This window comes from Globicephala melas, chromosome 10 (assembly GCF_963455315.2).
Source record: "Globicephala melas chromosome 10, mGloMel1.2, whole genome shotgun sequence".
NCBI lineage: Eukaryota > Metazoa > Chordata > Mammalia > Artiodactyla > Delphinidae > Globicephala > Globicephala melas.
Genome location: NC_083323.1, coordinates 41127766 through 41139988, shown reverse-complemented (window position 1 = coordinate 41139988; position 12223 = coordinate 41127766). Strand labels below are relative to the sequence as shown.

Genomic DNA, 12223 nt, shown 5'->3' with positions numbered 1-12223 from the left:
CAATTGTTACCATGCTTCCCCATATAGAATACCCCATAGAGCTTATCAAGAGCATCTCAGCCCAATAAATAGTTTACCAGGCTGTGTAACTTTCCATTTACTAAAGTCACTCCCAGTTCTTTAACCTCGTATCTATAATATCAGTATCGAATCTACATGAGACCAGAAACTGGGAATGAATGCAATTTGAATGCTTTGCACATCGTTGGTTAAAATATGGTCTTAAAGCTTGTGACCTGGGATAGAGCAGGAGTTTAGACTCAATCCCAGGAGATGGTTACCCCTGAAACAGCTTCTAGGAAGGGACTCCATTTTTACGATCTCACGTGAAGAGAGATGGCAGGTTCATCTGGCAGGTCTTGGAAATTGTGAGACAGCAGGAAGCTGTTGCAAAAATCCTTGGCATTCTGTTCCAGGCGGTTATAACATGGGGATTTACAGCCCATATGAGAGTAGGATCCCACTCTTCTGTCCTCCCTGGGACCTGTAAGGTAGCTTTCCAACATCTAATCTTTTGTCTTCTGCACTGATATCAGTGCAAGGACTCTTGATGAGGCCTGGGTATATGGAGGAAGGTGGCTTCGTGAACCCCAATGAGAAAGACATCGTATGATCTGTTGTTTTACCCTCATCTTCTTCTTTTTTTTAATTTATTTTTGGCCGTGTTGGGTCTTTGTTGCTGAGCGCAGGCTTTCTCTAGTTGCGGCGAGCGGGGGCTACTCTTCGTTGCGGTGCACGGGCTTCTCACTGCAGTGGCTTCTCTTGTTGGGGAGCACGGGCTCTAGGCGCGCGGGCTGCAGTAGTCGTGGCACGAGGGCTCATAGTTGTGGCTCGCGGCTCTAGAGCGCAGGCTCAGTAGTTGTGGCGCACGGGCTTAGTTGCTCCACGGCGTGTGGGATCTTCCCGGACCAGGGCTCAAACCCGTGTCCCCTGCATTGGCAGGCGGATTCTTAACCACTGCGCCACCAGGGAAGTCCCTACCCTCATCTTCTTAAGACTAGTTTCCGGACCCAGTTCCTCAGCTACATCTACACCAAGCCTCTGTCCAGCTGGCTCACCTTCCCCTTCTTGGTTCATTGCTACCAATGCCAGAATACTGTATTCTACTTCCGGGTTCTCAAATGGCTCCCGGTCAAAGCCCTCTGCTTCCTCCTAGCTGTAGAGGATCACAGGATGGCTTGAAGATGGTGGAGGGGGTGGGGGGAGTACCTCTAATGAGAGCTGGGTAGAAACTGTTCCATGTAGCAATAAGAGTAAGCCAGGCTCTGAGTTGGGCATGTTACTGACATTATCCCCAACTTTTCTAAGTTTCTGCAAGGTAGGTGCTATGGTCCCTAGGCTGTAGTTGAGAAAAGAATAATTAACTTTTTAAAGCTCTCACAGTCTGTAAATTAGAGAGCTGGGCTTGAAATTCAGCTCTGTCTTACTCAAAGTACAGCCCATGGTCTTCCCATCACAACACACTGGTTCCTCATTACCTCAATTTCCAGCAAATAAAATCTTTTTAGCCATCAGTTTGAATAATTCAGAGTGATAACCATCTACTGGGTCACATTCTTTGGGCTACGGGAAGATACAGAACTAATAAACAAACTAAAAATATACTCTATCATAAAGCCTACTGGGCTGATTTCTTCGAGCCTTTCTTTCCCCTGTATGCAAACCCTCCTAATCTTTTAAGGGGACACTCTGACATCTTCAAATCATGTGATTTCTACTTATTTATTGTCAACAGTATGTTCATTCTGAAACCAACTGCAATCCACGTCCACTAGGAGTCTCTATTCGGAATCGGCAGTCGGCATATTTATAGTCCAGACACCACTGCACATTACACACACCCACGCCGTGCGAACGCATGTATTCCTCTTTGTTATAAGGCTTAGCTGTTTGAGTTATATCCAGATGTGCTTTTACTAGTTGGGCAGACTTGCTGTGAAGGTCACAGTATAGGGCTTCAAACATAATGCTCTTGCTTTCAAATCGTGCTTTATAACAAAAATAACACCAGTTCTGAACTCTTTGAAGCATTTTAAAAAATAAACAGAAGGATATTTCTAAATATCTTTTGAGTCTGTCTGAAATAACATGGGATTAAGATATTAGATATTAATTTGTAATGTGAGTCTTCTGTAAACATATTTTTTAAGCTTAAAAAAACCAAATATTTGTTTGACCCTCAGGCCTAAAAGGCTCCCTGGAATTCTATGCATAATGATGATGACAGAAGAAAAGCTCTACCTGCTCCTCTGTCCTCACTCTTTTTTTTTTTTTTTTTTTTTTTTTTTGGCGGTACGCGGGCCTCTCACTGCTGTGGCCTCTCCCGTTGCGGAGCACAGGCTCCGGACGCGGGCTCAGCGGCCATGGCTCACGGACCCAGCCGCTCCGCGGCATGTGGGATCTTCCCGGACCGGGGCACGAACCCGTGCCTCCTGCATCAGCAGGCGGACTCTCAACCACTGCGCCACCAGGGAAGCCCCTGTCCTCACTCTTTTGAGGGTCAGCTCTTTCCTTAGTAAAGGAGGTGATCTGAAGCCTTTGGCTTGCCCGAGGAATCAACGTCTCACCGTAACTGGAGACAGGCCTCCAGGTGATCCCACAGTACATACCGAGACTGACAGCAACTTCATCTAGGGAGATGGTAGTTTTCTCAGTTGACAGTGGATAACTTGGATAGCGGGCTAGAAACTTCTGGCACAGGAGTCCTAAACTTTTCTGTTTTCTGCTTGGCCTTTGCTTTTCAAATTCGTCCACAGCACTGTCCCCAACAACATCAAGCTACAGAGGGCAGACAGAGGGAGGGGGGAAATGTCACAGTTAACATCTTAACAGAGAAATTGCAATGGGTGGTATTGGCGAGTGGAGGGGAACATCTAAATCCATACCATCCTAGATTCTGGTTAAAATGCATTTCCTAATCTAATTTTCTTAACATTTTACCTATTGCTTTCTCTGAACTGAACTTTTCCTCCTTTGTGATTTGAGGCTGAGTCTACTGTTTAAAATAAAAACTGAACAATGCAGTCATTTATAGGTTGCTCCAGCCTTGATTTATAGGTTGCTACACCCTTGCCACTAGCGTGCTTGTTAGACTGAGATCAGCGTCACCAGGAGCATGTTAAGAGGTATAGAACCTCAGGCCTCACCTCAGACCTGATGTATCAGAATCTGTCTCTTCCTAAGATCCTGTGTAATTCCTATTAACGTGAAAATTTGAGATGTACTTGCCTGCAGTGTGTCACCAGACTCTTTATTTTTCACAATTTACCAAGGGTTGATGGAACTGAACAGGGGGAGCTAAGTCTTATTCTTCCTTATTCTTTCTTATTGTAAGTACATTAAACTAGTATCCTTGTCTTATCAGCTCACGTTTGAAAAAGGCTCAGTTCAAGCCCCAAGAAAAACTTTTTTTTAAAAGTACAGATATGCTGCTTATTCAGTAGCTCTGGTTCCCTACAGGACAGGTAATTTAAAGATGATTTAACTTTAAATCCCCAAACCAACGAACTGAACATACGTGAGAATGATAAAATTCCTCAAGTCAAAAACATTTAGATTAATATTACCCTTAAAATCAAAGCAAAAATTATAATTCATGGCAGCATTAAAAAAATCCAAATTTCTTCATTAGATCAAAATTATTAAATATCATTGCTTAAAAAAATTATCATTTAAAAATGTGTACTGGTGAAGACAGTATCATACAGAAGAAAAGAAAGCATTCATTATGAAAAATGAGATATAGAATAAGAGTTCCACTTCAGCTGTAAATAAATAAAAAGATTAAGTGGAGTACTGCTTTTGACTCAATAGTAACCGAAAAACTGAGAATTCTGTGACTTTTTAATAATCAGGTAAACATTTTAAAATTCTATGAAAGGTCTTAGGAGCACAGCCTGTTTACCTGCAGACAGTCTGTAAATGCATCATCCTTGTTCTCAATGGGCCTGAACAGTCCTTTTTTCTTCTCTCGGTCTCTTATGTCTGGGCTGGCAGCACTAATGAGCATCTTCAGGTTAGCGGTGGGTGTCCATGGTTCTGCTTGCTGTCTGTCGACAAGCTTAACTGGAGTGATGGGATTTCTTTCTGGAGTGAAGATTTTTTGTTTCGATAAGTCAATTGGTTCATTTTTTATTGGCGTCTTTGGGGCCATCCTTGAGCGATCAACAAATATATTTTCCTATTTTAAGAAAGAGACCTTTTAGCGAAAATGAGAAAGGGCAGGTATCAGCTAACAGTACACTTTATTCCCATTATTCACTAAGTCATGAAAATACAAACAGACCTATACGTTCAGGGCTGAAAAATATCAGGATAGGTAGGACTAATGAAAATAAACAAGGATCCATGGGAACCGAAGAGTGGCTGCTACTCCCTTTAAGCATGTTTTTCACGGCACCTCTGTGAAAGAAGTCATGAGTGTTATGCGTCGCTGGTGGATGCTTGTAATAGGCGGGGATGATAATAAGAGCAAATGTGGGTTGAGCCCATATTGCTTCTAAGTGACATATTTTTTTAAACACTATTTACGAGTTTGCACTAGTGAAGAGCAATTATGCTTTTGTTCAATGTTCACCAGGGCTAATAGAGCAATTACCAGGGCAGATTAATGGAAGGGCAGCCAACAAAATGCCACGTTTCAAACCACCCAGCTATCTAATGTCACTCCCCCAGAGCAGTGCTTCTCAAACTACCCCTGGTGAAGGACCAGGGTTTTTCACAGACTGAAAACTCCCGGAGACTGATACACGGTCTTACTTCATAGGACTCATATGAAACTCCCATCACATGTGACTCTCCTCTTGAGTTTGCCACTCAACTTGACCTACAGGCTTGTTCGACAAGAAGAGACCACTGAGCACAGGTTTAGATGTCACAGGGGCCAGATCGACTGAATGACTGTAGAGGTTTCTAAGTGCTGAACTCTCAAGTTCTGTTCGTGATGTGTTGCAGCTTGGTAATAGTTTGTGGCCTAGCACCCTCCCCCAGACTCTTTGAGTAGACTATCTTAGATAATTAAAAGAAAAGATTAATGATGGGTTCATTAATCCATTAAGAAAAAGGACTAAGTACACACAACTCGCGTTTGGAATTACTAAATTACCGAAACAAATTTCTTTCCCCTAAAATAAGTTTTTGCCATTCAAACCCAGAAAGATTCTGCTCTTCCCATAGTTGAACTCACCTCCAGGTAATAGTGCCTTTACGTAATTAGGAAGGTGGATGAATTACATATCTGTCACTCCCTTTCCTGCACACAATATCACTCTATAGATTATTGCATGCTTGGATTTTGGCCGAACAGTGGTTTAAAAAAAAGTGTTTTCCTATAAACGAGCAACATATGAAGAAGGAAAAAGAATTGTTTGGGATGGACTTCCCTGGTGGCGCAGTGGTTAAGAATCCACCTGCCAATGCAGGGGACACAGGTTCGAGCCCTGGTCCGGGAAGATCCCACATGCTGCGGAGCAACTAAGCCCGTGCGCCACAACTACTGAGCCTTCACTCTAGAGCCTGCGAGCCACAACTACTGAAGCCTGCGCGCCTAGAGCCTGTGCTCCACAACAAGAGAAGCCACTGAAATGGGAAGCCCACACACCACAACGAAGAGTAGCCCCTGCTCGCCACAACTAGAGAAAGCCCGTGCGCAGCAACGAAGACCCAACACAGCCAAAAATAAATAAATAAAATAAATTTTAAAAAATTGGGAGAAACTGGAGTTTGCGGTAGCAGGCCAACTCTTGTTTTCTGGATCAGCAGAAGCTGCCAGCTAGCCATGGTGAGGTTCTGTCCTAGGGTAGCAGGAAAGGGGTGGAGATGGGGGTGACGATTTCTCACGCCATTGCCGCAGTAAGCATCCAGCCTGAGGCAGTGCATCTATTCAAATCTCTTAACAAATCCCTACTAGTATACAATTCTGATGAAGTCTTCTACAAGGGAACTCTCAAGGGAAAGTACCGAGTGCATATTATGTGCTACACATGATACCTGTTTCATGCACTTTACACCTATTAACTCCTCATCCAATCCTGTAACCGAGGTAGTAGTATTTTTCTAGCCTACAGATGAAGAAACTGAGGCACACAGAGGGTGCCTTGCCCAAGGTCACATACAACCTCAGTCAGTATAAAAGTCATTGGTAAGGCAAGAAATAGCTGACAGCAGAAGTTTCCAAAATTCTCCATCTAGAAGTAAGCTTGTCCTGGGTGTGAACTGGGAGGAAGTTATCTTTTTCGCAGCTCCAGCAAGAGGTAGCCAGCAGGCCACGGGGCCCCACTAGCCTCTGTGGAGAGGCAGCATGGGAAGCAGCTCTGCATGTGGGCTGGTAGGGCCAGCTTACCGGCCTCTGCTACTTATCAGCAGGGTGAGAGCAGGCAATTCCCTTCTCACTTTAATTCTCTCAACTGAAAATGAAGTTCATAAAAACACTGATCTCCAGAGTTATGAGAATAGTTCCTGGTATATAGTGATCACTCAATAAAACCTAGCTATTCTCTCTCCCCCCGCTCCACTTCCTGTTCTTTATTACCATCCATCCTGGCCCTCAGAGCTAATATAACATAGCACAGTGTACTGCTATTTAACTCCCTGGGCATGTGTCTTGTCTCATTGACGAGACTGTGCACTTCTGGAGGTCAGGGAGCTAGTTCCACACATCCCATTCCTCACAGTTTTTGGCACAATGCCTTCCCCTTCGCATGTGCTCAAGGAACACAGGGCCTTGATTATCTAGTTATTTCAGAAGGTATCCCAACGGTGGAGGGCGTGTCCCAGGCTTGTTGAGGTGCAGAGATTCATCCTTCTTCTCCACAGCCCTCATGGTACCTGCCCTCCCAGGAACACTGAGCTCCTACTTTTTCCCTACCAAGGAGCAATTCAGGTGAATTATTTCCTCCAGCACTTTGACATATTTTCACTACAGTTTAAGTAATACTTAAAGTAGAAGGGGAGTTATGTCACATGGTAGGTTACGATCATTATCACACCTCTACTCAACAGAAAAAAATGCCAAGCAAATTGTTTTCTGAGGTTTCAGGTGGGCAGAAGGTCAGCTGCAATCTAATCACATCCTGATCCATCCGTCTGTCTATCCTGCAATCCTGACACTGTGGAAGGCAAAGGAAAGGGGATTGGAATGAGAATTCAGAAATAGAGCGGTTTTTGACTCCACTCTATATCTTTCTGATACTGCACAAATTGTTCATTTTGTCTGGGCCCAAGTTTCCAGATCTTTGAAATAAGGGGTTCAGACCAAATTATATATCTCCAAGGCTTTCCAGCAAGGCTACCCAGCCATGTGGTGGACACTGGGATGCACCTGGCTCACTTCTGGAATGAATGACTCATTTCCCCAGCTGCTGGAGTAATGTCAATAGTAAGCTTCTTCACGCTTTGGCTGAAGAGGGCTGACTCATCCGGGATCACACGCCTTCCCGAGAGGCCGGTACTGTCCTCAGTGGCTGGGAGAGGCAGCATTGACATGTAACAGCTTGGTCCCCTTACCCCGACTCAGGACTCCTCCGAGGGGTCGTCCCAGAACTCCCTATGGGGTAAACCCAACTTCCACTGAGACTGTTCTGCAGCTCTGCTTCTCCCTCTGTCTAATTCTGCTGCCTTCCCTTCCCTTAAATGGGCTCCCATCCCCAGGGCACTCCCTAATAAACCACCTGCACACTAATCTCCACGTCAGATCTGCTTGCCAGGAAGTCAAGCTGCAACACCCTGGAAATCACCTCTTCAATTAGAGAGGGCCTGGAGACAGTCCCCAGGAAACGGGTTCTCCAGTTCTCATGTGCAAATGGAGGTGATGCACCTTGGCTTACCTGCCATGCAGTTGCTGTGAGGATTAGATCAGATAATGAGAGTGAAAGCAGTTTGTAGTCTGTGAAGTGCTGTGCAAATGTTCATCACCATCATCATCATTATTATTTATTATACCAGCATTATGACTGAGCTGTAAGCTGACATGGAAAGGACCTGGTAATTAGAAGATCTCGGTTCTAGTCTTGCTTCTGTCTCAGATACAGCTTTGATCATGTTACCTCAAATAGTACATAGACATCAGCCTGTTCAAGGCCCTTGGTGACATTTTGCCAACCTCTTTTCCGGTCCCATCTCATGCACGTCCCACATTTTGTCCAAACAGTCCATCGTTCTTCTTCAAACCTGCCCCAAATTTTATCACATCTGAGCCGTTGTGCACACCATCACGTTGACTCTAAAGCCATGGGCTAAGCTTTGCCCACTGAAACCCGACCTGCTGTTTAAGACTCATTGCAAATATGACAGGCACGTCAGGAGGCGTCTCCTTCTAGCTATTGACTAACAACTCTCCTTCCCTTCAGAGCACACTTTCCAGAATTAGTAATCCACACGGAGGGCTTTCCCCTGCCTGTCTCCCAGGGGGTTCCTCAAACCACCAGTCTGCTCTGATCCACTGCTCTCACTTCGGTCATCGGTCAGTTGACAAGTCAATGGCAAAATATTGCACTTGACCTCACTGCAACGGTTAAGACTGTTGACTATTTGCTTTATAAAACTCTCAGTCCTTCTGAGCTACCACTGTTTTCTCTCTTGGTTCTCTTCTGACTGTTCCTTCTCAGCCTGCTTCACTGGCTCCTCTTTTTCCCCTCTTAGAAACTCAGCCCTCCACACCTCCCTGTTTGCTCTCTCCGGGGCAGCTCACCCACTCATGTACAAGGCTTTAAAACCAACCTGTATGTTGTTAATTCCCAAGTTTGTATCTGGCTAGGACTTTCCGTGAATTCCCAGATCAGGCAAGCAACTGCCTCTTGTACATATTTATTTACCTGTAATCACATGGGTACAAATACATGCTTCAAGTTGAACTCACCTTCTTTTTTAACCACTCCCAATAGATGAATGACCTTCAAAGAAAACCCATGCCCACTAAGTCTAGGCGTGTCCCCAAATTTACCATGCTGATTTACTTCTTTACTAGTTTCCTTCCTCTCTACTTGCCTAAGTCTTAGCACTCATCCCTTCAAGCCCTAGCTCAAGTGTTATCTCCTTCACAAAGCCCTCCCAACAGCTCAATCCTTGTTGTCCACCGCTTCATCCCAAACCATCCTTTTTCTACTTTTGTCATTCCTAAATGCACTGTGGACAACTGAAGAGGAGAGTCTTGCTTATAATCTCACAACTTGGGCACAGTAAGATGGGGTAATGGCGTTGAAAACTCCTCTGTGTTTTAAAGAAAAGTTTCTCCGTGAGTGGTAAGAAGATGCATGCCTACCTGTAGACCTTGAGCAATGAAGATCAGACAGTCAAGAAAGATAAGTCCTCTAAATGCCGACTGACCCACAGGATACTGTTCCAGGCACCCACCAGAGGGTTTCAAGAAGTACCACTAGCTTCTGGCCACTCTGGAAACTTTGAACATTTCTTGAATGTCCACAGCACATATACTCATATAGAGTCTGCCTATAATGACCGTCTTACTCCTTCTTGTTGCCTTATAGTTGAAGTCCTCAGCCCAGATATTACCTCTGTGAAGCTTTCCAACTTGCCCTAGACTCCCCATGAATTTCTTTCTTAATCTTCCGTTCTGCTGGGGCACTTGGTTCCCACTCCTATAGCTCTTACCAAATCACAGTCTAGTTGGTGAGTTTTACATCTCAGTCCCTGAAAGTGTCTCAGGTAACCGAGGGCCAGGCCTGCATCATATTCATCTTTGGGCTGTCAGTTCAAATGAGTAAGGTGTGGGGCTTCCCTGGTGGCGTAGTGGTTGAGAGTCCACCTGCCGATGCAGGGGACACAGGTTCATGCCCTGGTCCGGGAGGATCCCACATGCCGTGGAGCGGCTGGGCCTGTGAGCCATGGCCGCTGAGCCTGCGCGTCCGGAGCCTGTGCTCCGCAACGGGAGAGGCCACAACAGTGAGAGGCCCGCGTACCGCAAAAAAAAAAAAAAAAAAAAAAGAGTAAGGTGTGAACAGTATGGGTTGCTGGGTGCTTTACAGACACCCAAAGAGGAGAGGCTACTTATTAATTTCAATTTATGGAAGAAAAAAATAGGCTTAGGGAAGCTAGGAGACTTATTAAACCGCTGTACCCCCAGCCCCTGAAACATAAATATTTGTTCAAAGACTGAATAAATATATTTATTTGAGGTTATGAAGCTAACAAATGGTAAAGCAGGAAATCACACCCAGATCTCTCTGACTCCGAATCCCACGTTCTCGGCAGCCCTAGAAATCCTCCTTCCTTTACTTCACAGCAATGTGAAAAGAGAGACAAAAGCCCAGCCTAGCATCTCGCAGGAGCGCTCTGTTCTCTTCCTTTGCCGTCTCTTTGACAGGTGAAATAAGCCCTGCTCGTGTATTCTATTTCAAACATTTTAACCACTTTCCCAAACCTCTATGGCGTCATTTGAGGTTTTCTCTACACCCACTAAAATATGAAAGCTCAGCTGGGCACAGCACTTACTGGGCTAACTAGAGTAGGAGAAGTAACCTTGTTGAAGGCACGATAAAAAGTCATTGACCCAGAAGGAAAGAGGTGGACACTTTGACTTTATATAAAAGTATACACATTCTTTCAAGGCTGTCCCATCCAAATTACAAAGGAAAACAAAAAGTTTTGCTCTGAAACTCCCAAAGCCAAAACTCTGAATATATACTTTAAAGTCTGGGCATTGCCACTCTCAGATGGCATAGCGAATTCTTTAAAAATGCTCTTTAAAAGAATAATGTTTTGGTATACTTCTTTTCCTAACAAAAATAAATCAAATGGTGGAGGGAAAAAAACCCCTACATGAAAAAGCATACAGTTTCACACCTACCCAAAATTAACGGTTGTCAAGTATTCTTCAAAGGCCCATATAACAGGTGCTTTGCAACCAGGCAATTTCATTGTGGGTGCTAAGCCTAAAATTAAGCCCAGGAACCAGAGAAGTTCAATGCCTATGGAAGTTGCTATGCTCAGATTGATATTTAAACTTTGTAAACCCGGGTTTGTCATATCTACTTGACTCTGCCCCAAAATGCTTAGATGTTCGCTACTAACAAGCTATTACACCTTTTCCGTAGGGCACCGGCTGGTGAGGGCATTGTGCTGACATGGGTCCTGTTTAGACATTGCTATGGCCGGTTCACTTTGTAATGTTTCTTGAAGACGCTACTATTGTCTTACAGATCACAAGTCATGCAAAAACCACAAGGGAAAGCTCAGTGCAAAACCAGAAGTAACACTGTAAAATATTCAAAGAGTCCTTGGTGAGCTCAGTCACTTTATTTCCCTATATGGGAGACACTGGTCATGTTCTTGGGAGAATGGAACCACCTCTAGGAGCTGGTCCATCAGGATGAAGAACATTTCACTGCACTTTAATAATCTAGCATTTAGAGTGAAAAAGTCTATTTTCCTGGGAACTGAGGCTTAATATTCCTGCCCAGCATTAGCTAATTCTACTCTTGATAGCTACAGTTATTACAAACCTTTGATTGCAGTGTCTAGCATATCTTTGATTCATATAAGTCAGTTTCAACATTACATCTAACCACTGCACAATGACTGAGAAATTCAACAATAATGATTGGATGCCTCCTCCATTAAAAAAAAAAAAGAAAAAAAAAGAAAAGCATAGTCCTAAAATGTTCATCAAGATTATTATGTTTTTAAGACAAATACAAGTGGCATTTTGGAATCCTGAATTGAATTAGACATCACCATCGTAAATATGATAGAACTTAAGGTATTTAAGTTCACTTACCTTTTGGGCATTTTCCCCGTCTTCAATTGCAAAATCTAGTCTGGGGTTGATCAGGTCTTTTAGTGTTAAACAATTTACCTCCATCTGTAATGCACAGTTACATTAGAAAATGACTTTAAATTGGATACTCTTTCCTTCAACAAAAATATCTATTACTTGCTCATGAACATGAACTTCCGCTCCCTAAACTCATCCTGGGAATTTTCAGGATTGTGGCCACTCCAACTCTCCGAAACGCACACGAACGAGCACAAACACTTAAGTGTGCTTAGTAATTACTGAAATTGGGAAGAAAAAAACCCCGATAAAAATAATACTTTTTAATGAAAAGCAACAGGACAAAATTAAGTTTCAAGTCAGGAGAGTGTAGGGCAAATCTGTCAGAAAGCACAGGGTCTCCTAGGTCAGTTAATTTTGGCGCAAAGAACGGGGAGGAATTCGGCTTTGAGGGGTTTTGAATCAGGGGGGAAGGAAACCTGATCGCTAGACCAA

The 12223-nt window shown here is 43.9% G+C and overlaps 1 protein-coding gene across 1 annotated transcript in view; it reads right to left on the bottom strand.

The window, feature by feature from the left end:
• The window catches only part of E2F7 (E2F transcription factor 7), a 29304-nt gene extending 17489 nt beyond the window's left edge, over window positions 1-11815 (bottom strand). Inside the window, exons 1-3 of the mRNA XM_030866223.2 lie at window positions 11732-11815; window positions 3905-4180; window positions 2610-2778 (exon numbers count right to left, since the gene is read on the bottom strand). Of these exons, the coding sequence (XP_030722083.1) occupies window positions 2610-2778; window positions 3905-4180; window positions 11732-11815 (529 nt within the window). The remainder of the gene's footprint in view (window positions 1-2609; window positions 2779-3904; window positions 4181-11731) is intronic.
• Window positions 11816-12223: the final 408 nt, after the last annotated feature.